The sequence below is a fragment of the Chelonoidis abingdonii genome, chromosome 9 (genome assembly GCF_003597395.2).
Source record: "Chelonoidis abingdonii isolate Lonesome George chromosome 9, CheloAbing_2.0, whole genome shotgun sequence".
NCBI lineage: Eukaryota > Metazoa > Chordata > Testudines > Testudinidae > Chelonoidis > Chelonoidis abingdonii.
This window is the reverse complement of record NC_133777.1, coordinates 22054197-22079891: the sequence shown is the minus strand read 5'-3', so window position 1 is coordinate 22079891 and position 25695 is coordinate 22054197. Positions and strand designations below refer to the sequence as shown.

The 25695-nt window shown below is 37.3% G+C and overlaps 1 protein-coding gene across 5 annotated transcripts in view; it reads left to right on the top strand.

The window, feature by feature from the left end:
* The window catches only part of PARN (poly(A)-specific ribonuclease), a 139197-nt gene that overhangs the window by 24592 nt on the left and 88910 nt on the right, over positions 1-25695 (top strand). For all 5 annotated transcript variants that reach the window (XR_012656503.1, XM_032779661.2, XM_032779662.2 and 2 more), the window contains exons 16-20: positions 3407-3482; positions 5827-5937; positions 6025-6094; positions 19339-19394; positions 24159-24245. Coding sequence is in view for 4 of the 5 variants with exons in the window: in XM_032779661.2 (XP_032635552.1) it covers positions 3407-3482; positions 5827-5937; positions 6025-6094; positions 19339-19394; positions 24159-24245 (400 nt within the window). In the remaining variant the exon portion in view is untranslated. The remainder of the gene's footprint in view (positions 1-3406; positions 3483-5826; positions 5938-6024; positions 6095-19338; positions 19395-24158; positions 24246-25695) is intronic.

Below are 25695 nucleotides of genomic sequence, written 5' to 3'. Positions count from 1 at the left end.
AATTTTAACAAGAGATTTTTAAAATGTCAGTTGAACAGAGTATTCGGTTAAGTTCAATTTAATGCTGTGTTGTACTACAGTTGCTGGATTTTATATCCGTGGTAATACATTCAAAATCAATAGTTTAGTAGGATTTCATCATGGCCAAATTGTATCTGTATAGTAAAATGCAATTTTTTAGGTATAGCTATAAGAATTAGTTTCCTTATCTTATATACACAAAATAGGCAAATTAACCGTGTGTGTAGGATAACAATTCAAAATGTTTCATAAATAGAACAATATTTGTAGGACCAATATCTTAAAGGTAGTCTTAACTTTCTAGGCACACAAGCTCTTGCACTACATGTGATCTGTACCAGAACAATATGGGGCTCTAAAGGGAAAAAAACTATTTAATTCATAATTATGAATAAGAAATATGGGCAGTTACCTATATTTTTGCCCTGTTCTGGGTGGGCTGCAAATATTAACTTCTGCATATGTTATGTATTTTCTAAATTCGAAAAGCATATTACTTTTAGAACCACATTTTAAACACTATTTAATGAGACTGTAGAATGGTTTTGTTTTGTGAATAACAGTTGTTGCATCTTGAATTGTCTGTCTACTTGTGGACCTCTTCTTCAGGGGTGAAAGTAACTTAAATGACTTACGCGGAGCAGCTGGGGTCCTGTGCAAGGCGGGGTAGCGGGGCAGGTCTGGGCCCCAGAAAGGACAGGGCCTCGGGTGGAGGGGGCAGGTCTGGGGCCAAAATCCCCCAGCCAGCTTTTCAGCGCTCCCTGACTGGTGCCGCCCGGGGCTCCGGAAGTGATTTAAAGGGCCTGGAGCTTTGGTTGCTGACGTGATAGCAGCAGCGGTGCCAGGAACCCTGGGCCCTTTAAATTGCCTGGCCCTGGGGTAGCTGCCCCTTTTTTCCTCCCCATTCAGCGGCCCTGCCAGTATGGTTGGCACTTTCTTGTCGGTACGCCAGACTGGACCAGACCAAACCGGCTTACTTTGACCTCTGCTCTTCTCACAGTCATGACAGCAAATATTTGGTCCTGCAAGTTGCTTGCTCATCTGGATACTAAAGCCCTAGAGTTTTGCAAACTCTCAGTTTTCAGCTTTTAGAAGTTGCCAACTGGAAGGAAATGTTGCTTACATGTACTGATGTTCTTCTGTGGCACACATACATATACATACAGCAACATTTCCTTCCAGTTGGCAACTTCTAAAAGCTAAAATATTTTATTTCGTGCAGAGACTGCTCCCAGTATGCAGTGTGTGTCTGTATGTGTATGTGTATGTATATATACATATATATATATATACACACACACACATGTACTCCTTGCGTACTGGGAGCAGTCTCTGCGTGAAATTAAAAATGCTTCCTAAATATCACATACCAGTTAGAGGAATGAATGGCCAGGCTAGTGATCATTCTGCAAAACTTTCCTGTGTGCCCCAGGACTGAGTGAATTCTAAAGGTGAATAGTGACCTGATGAAGAAGGTGCCTCTAGAGGTGCATACCTTGCCATAATAACTTCTGTAGCTTTCTTGGGAGGGGTGGGGCGCAAGGTCTTAATGAGTAAAAATAACTAATTTATGTAGCAGATATTTCAGCCTTGTGTTGAGCAGTACTGTTTGAATCTAAATAGATCTGGAGGCATTTGTGACTTGAAAAGTAATATTTTGATAACACGTTGGTTTTTTTGTTTAGATCACATACTTCAGTGATATTTGCTTTGGAATTTTTGTGGCAGTGGTCCCCAACCTTTTTGTGACCAGTAGAACATTCATGTTTTCAGAAGAGCGTGGCGAGCGCCAACAGTTTTTCAAGGCTTATTTTGTATTTGTACATTAAATAATACAAAAAAACATATTTAATATTACATAATATATGAATCCAGAGAGAAGCTGGAGAAAAGCCGCGAGGAGAGAGAACACCGGTGCCCGCAGCCCTGGAGTACTCTGTCCCAGCAGGTGTGGGGCCGCAGCTTCTCTTCCCTGCTGGGAACTAGGCGGGCCCCGTGCCTGCTGGGAACAGAGAACACCGCGCCCGCAGCCTGAGTTCTTTGTCTCCAGCAGGTCCCCTGCAGGGCACTAGGCGGGCACACATAAATGCCCCAGCGGGCACCACGTTGTCGACCACTGTTTTATGGTATATAATTTTGGATGGGGCAGGGGGGACAGAAACAATGTTGTTATTTGTGTACATGTCTTGTGCATCTAATTTGAGGTTTTTGGATGCCAGTGCAACAAATATTCTGAGCTTGACCACTGGGTTGAAAATTATTTGGCAGGTTCTTAATATAGTTTTTAAAGACAGTAGAATTTGTTTATCTTGTTTTTCAGCTCTTGTGGATAAAACTTCTGTTCTCAGAATAGGTCTGTCTGAGGTAGTGCTAGTGCAAGCTTTCCCACCCTGTTCTACCCATGTAGCGTTACACTGGATGGATGGCCACTGGGACTGAGGGTATTCCAGACTGTGTCCTTTTCGGTTTTTGGCTTCTGATGATTGTCTTCAAACATAAGAGTTAAACTCAAACCACAAAATTATTACATATATTGTAGATAGCTGAAGTTGTAAAACGATAGCGCCGCTGAATAGGGAGAACTAAGTTCTACTGACTTCCAGTGGTTATCACCTTGAGCAAGTTGCTGTCTGTTTCTCTCTTTGTACAATGGAGAGACTAATAGTGTTATAAGTACAAAGTATTTAGTGACCCAAATAATGCATTAGACTAGATTGTCTTTTTATTTCAGATTTAAGAATCTTTGTGTAATGTCAGTGACTACTTTTGTTATATTGAATAAAGCTAGTCAACTAAGCTAATGTATAAGATTTGCTAACTGTAATAAATCAGACACCATATAACGTGTAACTAAACTGTTAGTCTATTTCCATTGCTTGGCTACCCCATTAAGCAACAGTATACTTTGTTGTGTATTCTTTACTATCTGTTTAAAAAAAACCTCACCAGCTCAAGTACCAATATTTTTGGTCAGTTATATCCTTTCTGGGCAAGAGGTGCTCAGTTCTAATTCCATAACCTGCTGTAAACCTTGGTTTTTGTGAATTGCTGTTTGTGCTCCTTTTTCAGCAGGGGGCCAGATTTTAGATAAGAACTATGCCTCAGTATTGATTTAGCTCGTTTTTTTAGGGTTCCCAGACCCTAAATTGCTTTTGATAAAAATAATGTAATTGTAACAATTGTTTGCATGTAACATTAAACTTGAGTTAGAACAAACTGTTCATTCCAGGACTTTAGAGTTTGGAACTGGATTGTGTATAGCTCTGTAGAGCGCACAGGCTGGCAGTATTCAATCCCAAATGTTACCTCTGATACATATGATTTCAATATATAGGAAAATGCATTTGGCATTGATGTCCTCACATACTGTGCCTTATGTTTCTAGGAAATTATTAACAACACATCCCTTGCAGAACTGGAAAAGCGTTTAAAAAAGATTCCATTCAACCCTCCTGAAGTTGGTAAGGATGCATAAAAGCATTTGTCCCATGGCCCTAAATTATGTACTAGGTTTCCTCTTTAGCAGAAAAGTTTGATATGCTAGTTGCTTGGTTTGAGATGTGTAATGGTCTATTTTTAAATTAAATGGTGTTTAAACTCCATTTAGTATTGGCAGTGGGTTACATATATGCAATACTATTTGTGATCATTATTCTTTGTGGTTTTAGGCATTATACTTCAGCTTTATTTTGAGTGAAGTAGAACAGTAATTCTTGAATGAACAGCTGTTCTGTCACTGTACTGATGGCATTTGTTCTGTAGCTTAGGTTTTGGTGAATAATTTCTGCTATGTCTCAAATTAAGCCAAGTTGTAAGTACTTTACTCTAAAAGCTCTTATTAAATTAATTATCACTAGTACTTAACGGACTCTGAAAAAATACAGTAGTAACTAGATCCCATGCTAACTTTTAGAATGTAAGTAAGTACTGTGGAGCTTTATCGCTCTTTATAAGGTAGTGTCATGAAAGAAAGGATGTTAAATGATAGAAGGGACAGACTGGTTTTAACATTCTGGAATGGAGTGTACGAATTGCTGATACAGAAAGGGGAAAAACCATTGAGCAGTGTAAAATGTTAAAAGGCAGGAGGAGAGGGTCTCTTGTCTTAAGCAATACAGAAGTTTTTGAATTACTCTGTTTAGCTTTCTAAATAAGTGCATTAGCTATGCATAGTTTAATAAACTTGGGTGGCTTCAAGAAAGGAAATTAGTAATTCAGAGGCTTTCTGACTTCCATCTATAATAATCATTCTATTAACTAACCGACAGGAGGTGCTGGTGCACACAGCATAGTTTCCTACTTCCGCATATGTAGTTTTCACAATGTATTCACTGTAACCTCTTTGAACTTGGGGATGGGACAACTTGGCCTCTCCCTGGTGAGCTCTTTTACCTGTTGTACCAAATTATTGTATGAAATCATATTAATTTTCTACTTGTCGGGTTCTGCATCAAAATTTGGTGGATATGTTAACATTAATCTCTTGTAGAGAATGACTACTGTAAAGTTTGATATTGCCATAGACATGGGTCAGAACTTTCAAGCCACAGGTGGTTTAAAGTTGTTGGAATACTTCTATCAATTGTTTTGATTTGTGGAGAAATGTGTTTGTGGGTATGCATTGTGGCGTTAAAAGGATAACTTGTTTTAAACTCAGCTCATACAGGTTAACTGAACCTGTTAAGTGGTGGTAACATTTTTTCTTAGAAATATACTCTTTCGAGAGAGACTGTTTTTGGCTGTGAAACATTGGCCTACTTATGTTACTGCTGTGTAACTTTTTTGTAGATTTTTAAACTTAAATATGCTGAGAAGTTTGAGTCATGGTTAGACACTGGAAAAATACTAGATAATACTAGATACTAGTCAGCTTACTTTGTTACATATAGGTAGGCTTCCTTTACATATGGCTAAAATACTATATTATTACAGCTGTTTATGTCCCTGTTGTAAATATTGGGTGTACTTCATAGTTATATTCGTTCATCACTTTTGCTGCGGAAAAGACTCCTTAATTGTAATAATGTGAGTTTAACTAAGCTTGACCTCCATTTCCACTGTGTGTACTTAAGTTGGATTGGTTTAAGCAGCTGTTTCTCTCCTAGTCCCATTTCCCCTCCAAAATATTGCTTGAACTGTTCAGATGTCTCTCTGCAAACTGGGAAATTAAGTATTAAAGGCTGCACAATCCTAATGTTGGGGGCTTGTGGGGTGGGAGTAAATTGACTGTCAATGGGACTGAGGCTTTCTAAATGTTTTAGGGCTAAACTTTAAAAAAGTATTTAGGTGCTTAAAAATGTAGTTAGGTGCTTAGTGGGATTTTCAGAATGCCACAAGGTACTTACTTGCATATTTAGGCCCTAAGTCACCTTTGGACATAGGATTTAGATGATGAAGGCACTTAGGCATTTTTGAAAAAATGTAGTCTGTTTGCTACCAGTGGAGTAACAATTATATGCTGTATATGTCATGTGTTGCAGAGGAATCAGAAGAAATAAGCTGATGACTAATCCTATTCCTGTTGTTTCAATGGAAGTTTGACTGCTAAAGTGGCAATATGGTCCAGAATGTCTCTGGATGAGAAGGGCTGTGAGAGTCTAGTGGTAATATTTTTGACTCAGTGGGAATAGGAATGCTTCCTAGAAGCCTTATCCTGTCAGTGAAGCTTTAAATTGCTTGTAATTTGTAAAATTTACTACAGTTATCTATAGTGCATTATGCACTTGCAGCAAAAGTAAGTTTCTGGTTAAATGTAACTTCCACTTCCATGATACTCTTAGGTAAACATGACTTTTCCTTCTTCAGAAAGTGCAGAAGGGTTTCCAAGTTATGACACAGCTTCTGAACAACTTCATGAAGCAGGCTATGATGCTTACATAACAGGACTGTGTTTCATCTCCATGGCTAACTACCTAGGTACTATATTTTTTTTCCCCAAAGCGTTTTTTCTCCATGCTCTGTTTCACTGCATGTGATATGCTGAATTTCTTCTTTGTTTGTTAGGTTCATTTCTCAGTCCTCCGAAAGATCATGTATCTGCTAGATCAAAACTCATTGAACCCTTTTTTAACAAGTAAGTAATCACTGTACCTTACAAAACCTGCTATAATCTGAAGGTGGCTCCGAAAACCCTAGCCTCAGTTTAAACTAATCACTTGTATTTTCTTTACATTTGAAATTCCCTAGTGGCATATCTTATTTGTATTGAGAATTTCATAAAGTGTTGGTATTGGGAGTTAAAAACTTCCATATGTTCATTGTTTCTGAGCAGGGAGATGCCTGCCAACTTGCTCAAGAGAGCATGGTAGGGATTATGTTAAAACTGTGGCTCTAGCTCCATTGTTATTCTCGGTATCAAGATACATACTTTTGTCAGTTAGCAAACATTTGCGTAGTTCTATGGAATAATCAGTGAGGAAAATAACTCTGATTAGATGTTTCTATAGTTCGTAAGGCAAGGTTAGGTATCGTAGATTTAGTGCGAGCAATAATTAAGCTTTTTGCTGCACTGATTTTAAAAAGAGAGAGAGAGAGATGTAGCCTAGAACTATGTCCAAAGGATCCAGAGTGGTATTTTGATGTAGCTTTTGCTTTAAGTGGACCAGAATCTTAATATCTGTGACATTTAAGATATTAGGCAATAAACTTTTAAAGAAGTTACCTTGAATTTTCAGAATAAATTCATAGGATCTTAAATTCACAGCATTTTTTATTTCTGGATTAGATATTCATGAAGATCTTAAAGATTAAATTGAGAATTTTAGAAATCTAATGGGTTTTTTCTACGTTTCTGATGCTTTGATTATTGATAGTTTTTCCTTATGTTTCTGAAGTTAGAATAATCTTACATGATGGCATGTGAACACAGTAAGGTTATGATGGGGAGTCTCTTAACAGAGGTTTAGTGACAGCTGTAAACTGAAGACTGCCACATTTTGGAAAGAAATAGCCAAATCTGCCAACTGTCACCTTATTGGAGATAATATTGAAGGCATGTTGAGCTAAGTCACAAAGCAACTTAGGGACATCAGCACTCCTGATTTTTTTTTATTTTTTATTTTTTTTGGGGGTGGGGAGCACTTACAAAATCACTGAGATTCACAAAACTTGAGTTAGGTGCCCTGTACAATGAGGGGATGGGGAGAGAGCCTCCTCAGAGTGGGTTTCACAAAAGACAGCATGGTGGCGGCTCCTTGCCTAAACTAGCCAATGGAAGATGCTAAGATGCGGTTTTCATCCTACACCCTGTACCTCAGAGATAGGCATACCTAAATTTGGGCTGCAGGGAGGTGCCTTCCTACATTGGGATTCTCAGCTGCACACCCTTGCTTGACATTAGGCACCTATGCCATTTTATCAAGAAGCTGAGAGGGAGGAGAAGAAGGAGGACCTCCTTCATAACTTTTAGCTCAGTAGTTAGGGTACTCACTGGGGATATGGGAGACCCCTGGGTCACGCCCCTCCTACCACCTGAGGGGAAGAAGGGATTTGAACAGGGATATGCCACTTTTCATGCGAGTAAATAATCACTGGGCAGTAGGATATTGTGATATGTGGGGCTCCCTCAGTCTCTCTGAAGGTATTTCACTGTGAATAAATAATGAAAGTGTCATTGGGAGCAAGAATAAATCATTCAGTGGACTGGTAGTTAGAGCACTCACTTGGGAGGTAGTAGACCTGCTCCAATGACTTTACTTGTCCATAGTAGAACAGCTTCATCAGGTAGGACAGAAGGAGCCCCACACCAGAATATCCTACAGCCAAATGGTTGGGATGCTCACCAGAGAGGTAGCATATCCCTTTTCAAATCTCTTGTCCCGCTCGGTTAGAGGGCTGAAGGGGGTAGGGAGCCTTGAATCAGGGCTTTCCCACATCCAGTGTGAGTACTTCAATCACTGGGCTAAAAGTTATGAGGGAGGTAGGCATCCCATCCCAGATGTTTTGTGTAAGCTTACCTATAGGGTTCTGATCTGCTAGGCGAGTTTTTGTGCATACTTACCAGATCAGCCCCATAGGCAAATTAGGAGGAGGAACCCCTCTTTTCTCCTGGCTTGTGAATGGCTCTGGAACTCATGCATCTGGATGCCTGGCATCGGGCTGTACTGTGCATGCTCAGAGGCAGAAACAGAGACACCTAGAACTTTTACTGAAAAAATATAGGTGCTTGCAGACTTTAGGTGCCTTCAGGATTTGGCAACAGTTGAGTGATGGCTTGGTGAATCCCAGTAGTTGCCCGAAGTGGCGGCTCCTTAAGTCCTTTTGTGACTCTAGCCCATTAAGTAGACTTTTAAAATCCCCCTTATCAGTTCTCTACCATTTCAGAAAGGCCATTTTATCTGTTCATTTTGTAAGTTCTTCCATTATCTATGATATACTAGTGACTGAAAAGTGTAGATTAGTGATCAACTGGAATTCATCACCACTCTTTTTGCATATGTTCAGTTGAGTAACTGAGAGCTGGCTGCAGCATTGATCGGTGTAGTCTCTTGTGATACATCTCACTCTAAAGTTTATATGTATTTTGAGAGGTTATTCAATACGTGACATAACATGTTTGTTCACTCACTCTAAGTAACTGTAGATAAAAACACTTTTTTACAGAAATTCCAAGAGTGTCATTATATTCTTCATAATATACTGAAACTGATTAAGTGTCTATGGTCTTGTTAGACTTGGAGATCTCTGCCACAAATATATATGGATTAAGAGAATTCCAAGTTAGTAATAAATGAAATTTAAACACTTAAAACTAAAATATCCTTATCAAAGAGGCTCTGTTGAGTCTTCTAAAGAAACTGCAAATCTGAAATTTCTAAAATACTGGGCTCGAGCAACCATGTTGATGGATTTGTTAGATTGAGAACCCATACTGATAGTAAATCTGTTTTTCTGTTTGTAACATTTTCCAGATATCAAAGAATTTCAGTTTTTGGGAAATGTAGGATAGAGTATGTAAAAGTTATGTATAGTTAGAGTGGGACTGGAGGAGATGGGTTATGGGCTCTACCACTGACTTGTCTCAGTTTCCTATTTCTAACATAGGAATACTTTGTGAACCTATCACATAGGGATGTTGAGGCACTTTAACACACTCTTCCCAGTACTAAGAGTTATCACTTCTATTGCAATTTTCATTCAAAGATCTTAAAGAACGCTTCCTCCAAATGCAAAAAGGACTGGAAAACACTCCATAAGATGTATAGAGAGACATTCTTTCTCCTTGTGACTTCCTGCATTAGCTATTGACTGTAAATGCTTAATAGGAAAAGTTTGGGTTATACTGATAAAATTAAAATAAACAAGTTTGAGTTAATGTAGTGAAAACATGTTTATATTTATCCATGATTACATAAATCTAGTTAATTCAGCACAGGCACTACTTATTTCATAGTATAAGGTGACACTCTTACATGACTATTTATTTGTTTCAAACAGACGAAAGAGGTAATCTCAAATCATGGATAAAGACACTGACTCTCTATTCCTAATTCATGCAGATAAATGAAAATACAGCTGTAGCAGATCTCATTTGTTGTACCACATTTCCACTGATGTTACTTAGTTTTAAATGCAAGTGCAAATATTGATTATATTAACTAATGCAGTATTTTGAAATGCAGTAATATTTCTTTAAATGATGCGACTATCTCAATTCTAAGATCAGTGCTTTTACAAGGAAGCAGATCTCTGACCTTGATAAATTCCTGGCATAGGCACCAAAAATTATGCCTATCTATTCTTGCTATGAGCCACAATTTGTTTTCCTAAACATCCTTTTAAAACTAACTTGTGGGAGGATAGCCTTAATATTAAATGCCTCTGGGTAGTATTCTAGCTAAACTTTTTTCTCCAGCATTTTAGTAAACTAGCATCTGTGACAATTAGCTTAATGACAACAACTATCTACTAAGGGTAAATGAATGAATTGGATAACACTTAAGTTGCTGGTGCTGAGACAACTTGTTGTGAGAGTTTTCTCCAGTATTCGCCATCAGAGAAGCTGCTTTTCTTTAACACTTGCTGTTTTCCACTTCTAGTGGAACCCTGAACATTTTGGAGAACTCTTCACTTTTATCAAGTTACCAATTTGGAACTCAGTTAAATATTATGGTGGCTTAAAAGCTTTGAAACTGGTCAAGAGCAGATGCAATTTAGCTTTGTTCAGTTACTCTTCAAATCTAGTAAATATGGTTCTTTTGTTGTGAAGGGCAAAAAATTATAGCAGCACTCCTAATATCACCTGAATGTTTTCTCCTTGTACATAATGTGAGGATAATCTACCGATCAAAGATGCAACACAAAGCAATATACACAACTTATACATAATGGTGGCGTCACAAAAACGTTACTGGTGGAAAGTTATGTTGCACATGCAGTGACTAACGTTTTGCATCTGTTGAAATTTTTTTATCTTAGTTACAATTCCTGGCAATTCAGAATTGGTATACAAGTCACTTTGTAAATGATAACTCCTCTTTTTGGAGGGTTTCCTAGTAATTAAATAGAGATAATGTACAATGTATGATCATAGAGAACTACATGATCATTGTCAAGCTGATGTGCCAATTAGTATTTAATTATGACTTTATGAATAAGCCAATTTTAAAGTTTGATTGCATTGCCAAAATAGATATATTTTTGATCCTTAATATCATTTCTTAGGGGCTTGTCTAATTGGACTGGGGCAAAATGGGGTGTGAATTTAGCCTGCACTAGCCTGTTACAGTCTAAATTCTATGCACGCCCTAGTGATATGTGATAACAGTTAGAGCACTTTGATAATAGAGCGCTCTGACAAACTCTTAATGTGCATCAGCAGGATCCACACAGACAGTTAGACCAGGACAGGCAAGTTTAGGGTAGATTCAGACCCTGGCTTGTTGCTTTCTAATTGTTCAAATAGACAAGTGCTTCATGTTCGGTGGTGAATGGTATTACTAAATAGTGGAGTCTAAAGAAAATAAGGAGATTTCTAGTAAAATCTCAATTGTGCAAGCCATTAAAATTGAATACAAATTCTGTTGCTACTTCCCGCAGTTTCTGAATATTGCATAGGAAACTGAATTTTCGTTTGTTAGGTATATTAAGGTTGAACAGTAAATTGACTGGCTGATTTTAAAAGTTAGAGCAGTTAGTTATATTCATGCAACATAAAAATTTGCTTACTTGGCTCTTCGCTGCGAAAGCTGAGTAATTGCCTTCCAACAAACAGGCATACTTAATTCCTAAATGAAGCATTCAAAGTAACCAGAAGAGGTTTTAAAATGTAATACAGTTAAAAATGCCACTACTGAACTATGGAAAATATTTGAAATTTCTGTGCAATAAAAAAAAATTAACATTAGTATTTTATTACAGTGTAAATGAAGTCTTCATCAGACAATTGTGTTAACATTTATAATCTGGTTGAAATGACTACTGTTATGATCAGAAACACTCAAAGGAGGTCAGTGAAAGGGAGAATGGTGGAAGGTATTGATGAAAATATTATCTGTGTTGCATCCAGACATTTTGATAAGTAGCAAATGCCTTATAGCAGCCAATATACTTATGATCGGGGTTTCCTTTATAACACTTTTGTCTTAATAGTCTCATTACTTTCTGAAAAACTGTTCTGAGGGACAGATGTTTTCCTTGCTGGATCTCAGAGGGACACTTTTATGGAAAATTTTGAGAATCCCTTCAGTTGTGTGTGTTAGAGGATGGAAGAAACTTTTTTCAGAAATGTAAAATGACATACGCTTTTAGTCACCAATAATGCCATAACCATATGAACAAAAAATGCCAGGTTTGTGTCTGAACGGTTGTGGTTGGCCAGGTCTTCATTAACCTCTGTGGTGTGCCCCTCCCCACCCCAAAAAAACCCTCAAACCAAAAATCCCTATTATACAGTACTTATGATTGCCCAGTTCTCTGAATTCCCTTTACTGTCTTCGTGCCCCCATCAAAAACAAAACCTTATTATAAGCAGTTACCTGTAATGAATTGAGCCTGATTCAAAGTCTGCTGAAGTCAGTGGATGAGACTTTGTTTCTAAGCATGCTTAGGTGGTATATTAATATTTTAGCTATCTCTAATGAATGTCTGGTAGAGGTATCCACTATAGCTTTTCCACAAAACTTGAGTCAGTGCAGCAAATCTCCTATTAGATTCTTAATAATGTTCTTGATTTTTAAGAACCTATCATCATGTTTCTCTATTTGTGTCAACAGTTCATATTATTCTTCAGAGTATCGTTTATCTCTCACATCTTTTCTCCTGGCATCCAGAAAATAGCCCTACCCCTCCTTTTTCTCTTTATCTAGTCATAGTCGCTCAGACAGTGGCTTCTGCTTGCTTTCAATCATCAGACTATCCATTTCCCTCATTCTGGTCATCTAAATAGCCAAGTGTGAAAATCATCTATTGCAGGTATCATGTCAAATGCCATGCTTATACTTTAGAGTTCTTCAAATGAGAAATTAATGCTTATCCTCAGTTTCTCAAACACCAGATATCAGTGCACTTGTGGTTAGCACTCTGCACGTATTTACTTGCATGAGACTCATCTTAAAATAGTATTGCCACCTGACGATACAACTTTTCACTTTGTAACTGGTTTTGCGGTTGGTCTAGTCTAACCATTCAAAACCAATCTGTTCACAGAATCATACATGTTATCCTTTTTATTACTGCAAGGTTTAAGGTGTCACTGTCTCTGGTTCACTAGATCTGTATTGCCCAGATAGGTCTTTGTAATGCTGATGTCTCATTGATAAGACAAAGGTTAGGTTGTCTCAAGTAAAAAGTAAAACAAAACCAGATTGTTCAAAACAAGTAACTTATTAATTCCATTCATTTTTAACTATCTTGAATAAATTGCACAATTTATTCTAGTCCACTTCTTAAAATCCACTATCCACTATTGAAAATGTGCATATCTGAAAACTTGTGTCATGTAAATATGTATAATATAACATATAAACTGCTTGTATTATACTTTTAATGCTGTTAGCTGCAGAAAATATTGAAACTACTATCAAGTTCAGTACAGTTGGGTGGTGGTTGAAATTCCAGCATCTGATTTTAAAAAGTTAGGACTGGCATTCTGCAGTTTAAAATTCAAAACTAAAACTGTCAACGCTTCAATTGCAGCATAGACTGTTGCCTAAAGTACCAATGAAGGAAGTTCTTTTGCTTGGAAAAATCTACTTTATGGTGAGATTTATCATAAATGTTTTTAGTACTGTTCTCCTCCCTACAGGGTACGTGTTCAGTCTTTCATGGTTATTAGGATCTCTGTATTCTCCTAATTCAGTCAGTTGATACCAGTAAAAACATTAACATTTAATCACTATCCCAGCAACTAATGTAACCCTGCTGATACTCTTACTATCACGACATTGAGCATGCGGTTGCTCTTTAGGTGATTGGATCCCAGTGTGGAAATATGGGCTGCCCTTGAGTGTCCAAGCTCATTACAGATAAAATATTTTAATTCGGTACTGTAAACTGAGGACTAGAGCCCAGAGGCATTTATTCCTTTGTGTGCTTTTCCAGTAGCTGTGGTCAACTAGCTTATTTTATAGTGAACTCAATATGCTTTATAGCTTTGGCACATAAAACCTTAAGAAGAAACCTCACTCTTACAAGCTGAACTGATTTCTACACAGCTTAAATGATAAAACTGTCTAGCGAATTAATATCATATTGACTTGCAGCTGATGCAGGTTTTTGGAATTACACTTGTTTTTTCCTTTATATTTTTTCAATTTATTGCTAGTGAGCAGCTAACTCAAAATTACTTTATCTCATCAGATTACATGATCTCTAGCAACTACCTTAATTTGTCTGTTCGGATTTCCTTATCATTACTCAGTAATTTGTACTGAGTTAAAATTAATATTGAATGAATTCTAAAACTAAAAAAACTTCAGAAACCACTTAATATGGACAGTGTTCTTATCTTGTAGTTTATCACACAAAGTTCAAGCACCTAGAAGCAAGGAGTTAATAAAAAACATCAAATCTTACTGTCCACTTACTTCACTACACTTGGTACAATTAGTATATTATGTGTCACATTATAACACGGTCTTGTGACCCAAATGCTGTCTTTACCAGTAATCTCAAACTCAAAATTGTTGAAAAAAAAGGCTGTGTATTTGCCTTTCTCCACCATCATTCACAGCCTCAGGATCTTTTTGAAACCCTCGATGCTCCTGATTTCTCAGTAGCATAAGTGATTTCTGTGGCCATTCAGGAGGTTGTGGCTGTTCCTGTCTGAGAAGTAGCTTTATCCTGATCCCCAGTGAAGCAGTTCAGATTAGCTGGGAGATGATCCTTTTCCTATTTCTGAACTCTGCAGGGGTGATGGCAGTGCTTTCTGGGTTGAAGGAGCTGGCCTTCAGTATTGGATTTGCATTCTGTCAGGGCAGCTTGTAAGATGTGTATGTGGTTTAGTCTTATCAGACTTGTTTGTGGTGTTCCTAATAAAATATCACTGTTTCTGGAACAACTGTAGTGATTCTCTAGTGTGGTGTGGGAACTCTTGTCACTGATTTCTTAACTTAGTAAACTAGTACCTAGCTGCTACAGCAAGAAGCACTTCATAAATCGGTAACACATTATTTCAGTGCATATATAAATGCACTTTTTCTCCAAACTATGGAGCTGTTAATTTACCAGACTAGATGATTGCAATGGTCCTTTCTGGTGTTAAAAAAAAAATCTGTAAATCTAGTTAGGTGTATTTTTTTTAACAGATAAGATGAAAAATGTTCCCTGTAAAACAAAGTGTGTGTTGGGCATGGGGGGGCATTGTGGGTATAAATATTTCATATTAACTTAAAAAATAGTTATTTCAGTCAGTCAGAAGCAGAAATCTGAACAGCACTTAAACAGATGTGCTGTTGAAATCTACGGAATGGTTGGTGGTTTTGATGTTGGAGGGATGTTTTTAAATGACTAAGCAAATCACTTTAGAGGAAAACCAAGATCAGGGCATAAAAACTGGCTTGAGACCTCTCTACCCCTCACACTTGTAGACTACAAGAGGATGATGAGGTCATGACCTACAGGTTGAGCGCTTCAGCTTTACAACATTATGATATCAGAAATCACTTCCCCAGTGGATTTATGATTTGCTTGTGTGGTAGCTGTATAAAGATAAGAAAACATAGCTACATTTTAGAACTTAAGTTAATCAGATTTCAGCCTAGTACAAATCTGCAATCAAGAATGGATCAATATGTTTTCATGCAGTAAAAATAAATCCAATGTTAAACTTGGAGCACCTGTTAATTTTTCACTACATGTTGTAGTGGTTAAATGTAGTTTCTGCTTCTAGCTTCCATACAGAAAATCATACAATAGATACTTTGGATTTGGACTTAAGTTTTAAATGCCAGCTTAGTTCTACTAAGCACCCTTACTTTCTGGCTTCATAAATGCTATTCAACACAATATTAAGATAAACCTGAATGTGTGCTAGTAGTGACTATGTGACAAAAGAGAGTGATGTCTGTAATACAAAGCAAGTCAAATAGCTAAGGATGACTGACTTGCAGAAAACAATATTTTACTCATAAGTAAGGATCCTAGAAATCCATTTGCCATGGAAAAATACAGAATTTGCGTTTTTACAAAATCTTCAGTTTTTACATTTTATGAACAAATAAAAACGTATATTAACTATTAACTAAATTTTACTGAAAGTATCCGTGTCACTTATTCAGTGCACGCAACCTCCCCCTCTGTGGTTGATTTTTGAATGCACTTTAAATTTACACAGCTAAACATGCTCCAGTAAACCTCTGGCGTGTAGAAGTTACTCAATGACATAAAGGGATTTGTGTTTTAATGCATCTCAGATTTCACTTGAGCTGTGAGGACTATCTCTGAAAGTGAGTAATGTTAATATAAAAGCAATTTTTGCTTTATTATTTGTGCACTTAAAAAAATCAATTTTCTGAAAAAATAAAATAAAGACAAGTATTTGGTATATGTAAGAAATACAAATAGTAATTGTATTTTTTTTTTTATTATAATGATTGAGACACTGTTAGGCTTTGAATTTGCTTAAAAATGGTAAATATGTCAATAAGACATTATGTTCAACTGATATATGTGTGTATTGTGGCTAGGGAACAAAAGTTCAGCGTTTCATTTTAATCATGGAAAACACTGATTTTATTGTATAATTTTGTCGGCTTTTTATCATGGGAAGACTAGGATCTCTGGTCATAAGCTTATTTACTCAATTTCTTAAACTTAAACAAAATGTAGAATTTAGAACGGGCAGTTGATCAATCTTTTCTAAATGCTACTTGTATGCTTCAGTAAGGTACCTTGACCAAGCTTTCTGCAGATTTGAAAACCATTAGCCATGGTCTTGTTGATCCTAGAAGCTTGTCTTTTGGCTGAGCTAATAGGAAGAATTGCAGTTAGCTGTGTTGCCTGTTGTGAAATGTATTGCATATTTTTACTTTAAGCCAAATGACTGTGCTGAATTTTCAAACAAACAGAGTTGCTTCTGAGGTAACCTTGCATAGCTTCATTAATTGTTAGCTGTTATATCTTTCAACCATGGGATCCGTCCTAAATTAAAATGACAAGGGGGCATTAACTAGAACTAAGACAATCTAACTCGTACTTTTTAACAAAATGAACTTGTTTGTATTTGGTACATATACTACTAACTTCTATAAGGTCTCTTTACACATGGATTCATCAAGATTTAAGGCTATAATTATATCATGGAAGTCACAGACTTCGTGATTTCCATTGACCTTCATGACATTTTCTGCTCCCAGTCAGTCTCCCTCCCTCTACCCCACTATTCCCCCACAGCTCCTAGCCTGTGCAATGGTGGGGGCACCCTGCAGCTGCCCAGCCATGGCGGGTACCCTGCATCTCCCACTCCCCAGAGCAGCAGGGGACCCCCAGAGCTCCCAGTGACCACAGTAGTGGGGGACCCGGGAGCCCCAGTAGCAGTGGGTGCTGAATCTGCCTCTCCATTTTGTCAGGGATATTTTTAGTGAAAGTCATGGAAAGGTCACGGGCTTCCATGAATTTTTGTTTATTGGCCATGACCTGTTTTTGACTCTTACTAAAAATATCTGACAAAACCTTAGCCTTAATCATGATATATACCTTGCAGAATTGTTTTTATAACTCTAAATATTTTTCTCCATTTTTGAGGTACAAATATACTATAAACCTGCATAACTAGGTCAAACACAACATAGTAGTGTGCACTTAAATTGTTACTGTCAATTAAAAAATGGAGCACTTAAACAAGGTTACCTTGCTCTTAGTTCCTATAGAACTTAGTGTACAGATTTTCTATGCAAAAATATCTTTCTCATAAAACAGACCCAGTTATTGAAATATTATTATGTTTGTCATAGTATATAAAAATCTTGATTCAAAATATAGTGTTGAGTTTGCAAACTAAAATCAGTGAACAGAATGGTTCTGGATAAACGCTCAGAATGAAAAACAAAATCTTTTAACCATCAGTTTGAATCCAGACGTGCCCCCCAAAGTTGTAATGATTTCTGACTTCTAATAGAAAAAACATAACCAAATAATATAGACCTTTGAGTGGGCTCATGAAACGGGGTACATCTCTACCAAACTTTTTATCATAACCCTCCCTAGATTTGCTCACTACTTCCCTGATGTCCAGTATTGTGGGAGATACTGTGGAACAGAATGGAAAATTTCTTACCAATAATTTCCTTTCTGCTGGCAGTGACTCCTACAACTCTACCCACCTTGGACGAGGCAAGGGTCAGATATTAAGTAGAATTGTTGTCATGGGACTGTTTTTCATTGGTTTAATGTACTTCATTCTCTGGGATATTTTGTTAATAATGTTATGCAAGTTCTAGAGCTGTGGTGTACAAATGTTTCCAGTTTCACCCTCCCATTAATGGAATCTTTCTCCCTTCCATTACTGCACAGCCAGGGCTTCCTCAGCAGTGGAGCTTGGGCTGAAGGCGGAGCTGGGGCTAACGACCTTGGAATAACATTCCCGTGGTAGTGGTGTTTTTCGGACCTTATTGAAAAAAGTCCAGCCATACCGATGGAAATCTCATTAATGAAAGAAACAAAATAGCTTGTAGATGTTGAGTTCAGAGCTCCTGGACAGTAAATGTGACAGAATTCATTCCATTTATAATCTCAAGCATCACTTGGCTTCTTTCTTAACAGAATTGTTATTTGTGTGTGCAGTATATACACCTCTCTCTTATATAGTAAACTGTTATGCAAATGGAGACTTGTGCTTCTAACGTGGAGTGGCATGGATTTTATAAAATAAAAAACCCTTCAGGTCATCCTGTTCTGTTTTCTGGCTTACTGCATGCTGAAGCTAACAATTTTAACCAGATAGATCATAAAGAGAGGCATTATTTAAATATGAATCAAAATTATGAAAAACTTACTTTCCATTACATAGGCCTGATCTACACCTATAACTTAGGATGATGCTCATAGTGAATTTTTCTCATCATCTGAGAGATGTAGGTAAGCAGACCTAAGCCCTGGTGTAGATGCAGCTAGGTTGACTGAAGAATTCTTCTGTTGATCTAGCTGCTGCCTCTCAAAGAGGGTGGATTAACTACTTCAATGGAAAAAACCCTTTCATCACTGTAGCAAGTGTTTGCACTATAGACCTCCAGCACCATAGCTGTGCCTCTGTAGTGTAGACGTGCCTGTAGTTTTCTTAGTTTAGAGGGGGCAGCTTTTATTTGGCCAGATCTCTCATTATTCTCCATTAAAATATTGTAAGCTATCTGTTTTTAAGCTTTCCAGTTCCATTCAATGTAGATAGGGACAGAGGGGCTGGGGAAGTTGTGGGTAGACGAGGAAGAGGCGGAGCTGCAATACATTAACAGCTGACTCCTATGGGCCCCCCTCTCCAGCATATTTACGCTAGTGCTTCTTGACTCCTTCCACACTGTAATCAGCTCTTAATTACTTAACTGCTTTTATGCATTACCAATAAATTACTGGATAATTTTGAAATTTGTATGTACTTTTCACATTTTCTTTCCTATTTTAATAACACTAGGCATATCTGTTCTAGAGCAAGTCAGTAGGATAACGAGCATTTACTTTAAAAATAATTGCACAGCACGGAACGAGCTAGCTGACGGTTGTGATTTTTAAATTATTAGTGGGACTGAAGCTTTCCATTGCTAGTCACCGTAGACTAGTACTGCTCCTGGCTACCTTAGAGAATCAATGTGGTGTTAAGCTTTATAATAGCCTCTTAAAGAGAACTGTATGGCATAAGTTTGCTAGTGACACTTCTCCTTTTTGCCTCAGGTTATTTCTTATGAGGGTAATGGACATACCATATCTCAATTTGGAAGGACCAGACTGTAAGTAATTTTCTTTTTGCCTTGGTCTTACTACTGTTCTGGTTAAAAAGGTCCTCTGTAGAAGCAAGTGTAAGACAGTATTATTTCATGGGTAGAGAATGGGACTTAAATTGCAGCTGAGCTCCTATGAACTCTTATCAAGTGGCATTAATGTACTGCTTCTCCATTTTATTAAAAAAAAAAAAAAGTAACCATCCTTGTTACTTTGGATGAAGGATCTGCAGTATACAGTAAATACTTTTGAAACAGGTTTTATCTAGATCAGTTTGGACTCCTTGTAGGTACCAAGTTTAATATAGTTGAAGATAACAGCTCTGAGTCATATTTCTGTCCTTGATCTATGCACAAGTGAAGTGGCCCAAATTAAAGTTTGCAGTCTTAAATAGCCATTTTGTCTCGTCTCTTGCGATAAGTAAAGGATGCAAGGTAGTGATTGTTCAGTAGATTGACAACTTCACTTCAAAGTTCACCAAAAATGTGTTTAGCCTAAATGTAAGCATTTTCAGGCCGAAAGATATTTTGGTGAAATTAAATGGGGATTGAAATTAGACCTTCACATAGAATCAGTTGTTACCTTGATTCTGGGTTCAAAAACCATAGAATGCTAATGAATAATTATTTATTTTTTATTAAGGCTATTAAGACAGAGGTTCATTTTCACGCCAGGTTATAACTTCAGGAGGGAAAGCATTGCATGGACCCTATCATCCTTACAAACATTAGAGATCTGAACCTTTCATGATTTGATTTATTTGGTTAAAAATATGGGAAAGTTTTGGTCCTTGATTAAATAGAGGCTTAAAAATTCTTCATCCCTGTGCTTAAGGTTTTCTTTAAAAACCATTGGAGTCCTACAGCTTTGTCCAGACACTTGAAAAACACAAGTCTGTTTGTAGTCTTAATATACACTACAGCAATAGTAAATATATAATCCACAATAAAAGAGTGACAAAAGACTAATTTCATGTCAGGACTAGAATTTTTAATAAGTATTTTAACATAGAAAAGGTTGATATATAAATACCCACGTAAGTGTTAGTTTTTTAGGAGGAAAAAAATTCTCAGTGACTTTGAAACATATCACTCAAGAGAAGCATTTTGCTTTTGCCCTCAAAATAAAACTTCCTGATAATAGCCATTTCTCCTCCTTTTTTTAAGATTTTTTTTTTTCTGTGCACTGAATAATTCTGACTAAAAATAGCCTTTTGTAACTACAGCCTTTTTTGATGGTAGCTTCATTAAATTCAGCGACTGGAGGGAAGTACTTCAGAGAGAAGTTTAATTTGAGAAGGTTGTAAGGGAGATCAATAGCAATTTATGAATATAGTATGTGACCTAGTTACTGGGATAGTTACAATGTGGCTTTATTGGTGTGATTATTGTATGTTGGTTTAGTTTAATAGTAGGCAGTTGGGAAATTAAGCAACCTCAATGTAGACATTTTTAGGATCATTAAGAGACAATGCCTGAGCTACTAAGCTGTGAAGTTGGTACTGCTAGATGCCAGCAAAACTAAGTCTGACTGCCAAAAGGATCCTAAGGGTGTGTCTACACAGCAGCTGGGAGTTGTGATTCCCAAAGGGAGTAAATATACACATTCTAGCTCTGCACAAGCTTGCACATTAAAAAGAGCAGTGTGGCTGTGACGCCCCAAGTAATGGCTTGGGCTAGCCACCCATGTACTTACCCAGGACATCAGGTGGGATTATACTCGGGTGACTAGCTTGACTGCCATGGCCACAATGCCATTTTTAGTACTCTAGCTCAAATAGAGCTAGCATGTGTATGTCCACTTGTGCTGGGAATCAGCCAGCTGCTGTTTACACACCCTAAATGATTAAAAATTCACTTTAGAGAGGGGGAGGCAGTTGTTAGGGAGCTGTTCAGGGGAAACAAACTGACTTCTGGAGGATCTGAAGTAGTTAGGCCTTAAACTTCCGTGGTTTGGTAACCTTAGGTGGGTAGACATGCTTTGTTCCTACTAAAAAGATTTAACAATACTTTGGTTTGCGAAAGCTGTTTGGTCTCCTGTGTTATCCATTGGTCTCAGGCTCCTGGAGAGAAGACTTGCAGGAGCCTTAAGCACTTGAGCCTGCTGGGTAAGCACAGTTGATCAATGGGATGATGTGGCCCAGGACCTATCGTAGGAGTGGAAGAATCCTATGATTCCACTCAACAGAAATAAAGGCACAAGGCCTCATATCTGAAGGGAATGCACTTAGACTCCAGAGATGCAGCTAGTTCTGCAGCTGTGACAGAAGTTACCTTTAGAGGAATTCAGTAACCCATCTTCAGTCTCAAGAAGTGATGAATATGAAGAGGTTTCGCAGCAATTACACTTGGTTACTTTTGTATTAAGAATACTATATAAAACAATGGTTGCTGGTGAAATGACTGAAACATTCCTGTCCTGGCTAGGCATTGGTGTTCATCAGAAGGACGTTACAATATAGGGGGTAAAATTTAAGAATAAAAACATGTGGTAAGGTTCTTTTATTAAGGACCATAAACATATTTTGGAAACAGATGCTATTCAGACCTTTATCTTGAACTGGGAAATTTAGAGTTCTAATGCTAGACTAATTGAGTTGCAAAGATTAAATAAAACCCTTTGAAATATTCACCATCAACTCTATTTCAAAACAAGAAATTGATCTTTTAAACTAGTTTATGAAATTTGAACTTTTGTGCCTCAGCTCTAGTTTGTACTGTACTTTAGGTGTGGCTATTTTCAGCAGTAACATTTCTTAGTGTACAATTTTGTGCTTTTCCTTTATAGTAGAGTTACACTTGTCAGGGCAATATTTTTATTATATCTGCAGCTTTAGCATAAGTGTATTTAATTCAAATCCCCTTTTTTGTCTGGTGATCTTTGATCTGTTGATTGGTTTCCAAGATACTAACACATAATGGAGCGCATAAATTAATTTTTTTTTTTTACAAAAACTTCATTGGAATGCATTTTCTTTATTATCAAGTACATTTCTATAAATATTAAAATCTTATTCTGAATGGCTGAATTACTCCATTTATGTCCCACCTGAAGCTATCATCATTTCGGTAGTTTTCGTAGAAATGATGGATTTTTGTATACAGAGCTGATTGAATTGAGGGAGAGCAGCAGGGTAGGTGTCTTTAAGAACAGTTACTGTTTTCATACAAATCTTAGGCTAAGATGAGTATGCCACAAATTGAAATTGCTGACACTACTTATGACACCAAGCACTACACACGCTGTTCATTTTTGATGTTCAGTGTAACAGTCTAATTATCGAATGTAACTGGCATAAATCAATTGTAACTCCACTGAAATCAGTGGGCGAAATCTTGTATAAGCAGCAGTTCTGAAAGTTGACAGAGCAAAAGCTTAAAATATGAAACTGCTGTACACTGCAAAATAGGTTTTTGTACTGTACAGACCAAAACGAAGTTGAATTTTTAAATTAAGGTACTCATTCTTCTTAAAAAATCATCTCAGATTTATAAGAAATTCTTAATAATAATTTTTAGTAAGGTACTCATGGAGAGTATACTAGAAATGCTAAGCTGTTTCCTTAGCACAGTTTTTTGGAGTGGTGGGAATTGCATTCAGCTTTACATTCTCGGTTTAAACCAGCATCTATGATGGTTAACTGATGTGTGTTCTCCCGAACAACTTGGAGCAATCCAAAATATTACTTAGATTAAATCCTAGGGTATTATGGATTTGGAAGGAAGCAGCAGACATCGGGGGAATGTTGGCATCAGTGGATTATTTTTGCCACTTGAGGTTGTCCGAATAGTAGGCATTCCAGAAAAATTCCCTGATCTCTTTTGAGGGCCAGAGTAGACAGATTGACATTGGGTAGCAAGGAATGAACAAAGTAAAACAGAATGAGGCAATGTTCAGTAATTCTTACATCAAGGACATATGCCACAGAGGATAAATTCTGGATGTTTGTATGTATAGAAGTGACAAATAGTATAAATTACCTGCACCTTAAAGTGTTAGTATCCCATTCTTTTCTCTTTTAATGGATAAAGAAATTACAGAATGTGAGTATCCAAGAATGAAACGAAGTTATTTTCATTACAATCTTGCACAAATTCAGTAAGTTTATGGAGGGAGTGCTGTGAAAGCTGTATGTTCAGCCAAATCCTGCATTTTCCCTTTGTCTTTATTTGGCTTCCAGTAAATTATTTTCACTGCATGCCTAGGGTTCCTGGCATACAGTTAACTTTTCCATCCTACTTGTGTCCTTCCTCTCTATCAGTAGTATAAGGAAACAGGTCATTTGTTTCCCAATTTTAATGTGAATGGGATAAATCACATGAGGAGGAGGATTGTTTTATATTCTAATTTGTATTTGGTACTGTGTGAAAACATAATTAAGAACTGTTTTACAGCAAGTTTCGTTTCCTTGAATTTGATGCAAAAGAGATGTAAGAGACTGGATTTTCATAATTACATATGAGCAATGCTGGGCAAAAAAAGCATGTATGCAATTTGTGAGCAGTTACTGCTTCATGCACAGTTGCTTCAAATGCATATACAAATGAGCCAGTGTGATTTTAAGTAGTAATTTTCATGCATAATTACATTAATTGTAACTCACTTCAGTCAGTAACTGCATGCAGTTCTGAAAATCATGCACCAGTTTTCTGTAATGAGTAGTTGCCAACTCTAACAGTTCAAGTATACATTTTAGGTTTTTCTGATACACTGAACAATTCAAACCTATATGAATACCTGACAGCATTATTAAATGCATTCTTATCTTACAGTGCAGCCAAAACGAGACCATGTTCTTCATGTTACATTTCCCAAAGAGTGGAAGACTAGTGATCTTTACCAGCTTTTCAGTGCCTTTGGTAAGTAATGCAGCTGGGTCCCTGTCTGCCTAGGAAACTGTCCTGCTTTTGATAATGGTGGTCTTGAACAGATCTGTCTGTACCCTTTAACCATGATTGTAGACTGTTCAGCTGCTAGAGTAGACAATGCTAAATCATGATTAGCCTATAGCATATTTGTTGCATGGGTGTTGGACATCTAGCTATATCATCCTTGTGGTCCTTAGTTTTTCAAGATGTACACTGCAGCATTGGGGGAGAAAGGGAGAAGTAGATGTGAAAGTTGACCCAGGTTTGGGGAATTTGTGGAATGATCTGAGTGGAGGGAAGGGAGTAAGGATTATGAAGGAGAGGATGATGGTGATCATAGTGTCAGTGAAGGGGAGGAGAATGTCGAGGTACGGTGCACTTAAGTTAAGGAGGGAAGGAGATGGCTAAGAGGAGCAAAGAATTCTTTAATCAGTGGATTGAAGGTTATGGAAGGAATGAGACTGAGAGGGGGAAAGTGTACAGTACTAAATAAGGAAAAAGTAATAATCTGAATACAGTAGATGAGTGATATTTGAGGAGGAGCATTGCCTGGTGAAGACAAGGTTAAGAGTGTCCAAGACAGTGATTAAGTAGATTGATCTAGCCAAGAATTGAATAAGGAAATGAGTAGAGTTGCTGAAATCCTCAACATGAAAGCTGAAGTCAGCAGAAGTGCAGGATTTGGATGAAAGGAAATTGCAAATCAGAAGTCAGCCTTCCCTGCCTCCAGCAGAAGTTTTATGTATTCTGATGTGAAAATGGGAAGAGGAAAAGTAGAGTTGTTTTGAGCAAAGAGGGTAAGATGTAATTGAGATGGGCAAGGAGTGAAGGTAAAAGTCATGGTGAGGGATGACCTGGTCTGGTGAGGTTGAAATTCAATAAAGCTAGTAGACATTAATCAGAGGGCTATTAGCAACTGCTCAGCAGGGTTCTGTGCAATGGAGCTCATACTTCAGTCCTGGTGTGCTTGTCCATGGGTTCTTGGCTGCATGTGTTTTGAAAAGATAGAGCTGCGTATCCTGCATATGATAGTCTGGATGTTTTGGAATATGGAACAATAGGGAGAATAGGAACAACCTTCATACCAACTATTTATTCACTATGTATAGTGTGTATATATAGCACAACCTTCATTATCCAAAGCTTCATTTGGAACTTCATGTTCGTTGTTAGATTATAAAGCAGAAGGAACACTTGTGATGATCAAATCTGACTATCTGTATAACACAGACTATAAGACTCCCCTGAATTAACTCCTGCTTGTATTAGAACATATGTTCTAGAAAAACATCCTATCTTGATCTAAGTTTCCAGAGATGGAGAATCCTGCACAGCCCTTGGTAAATTCCAATTGCTAATTGCCTCCCACTGATTTTTTTTTTTTTTTTTTAAATTGTGCCTTATTTCCGATCTATACCTGCCCATTGTCAACCTGCAGCCA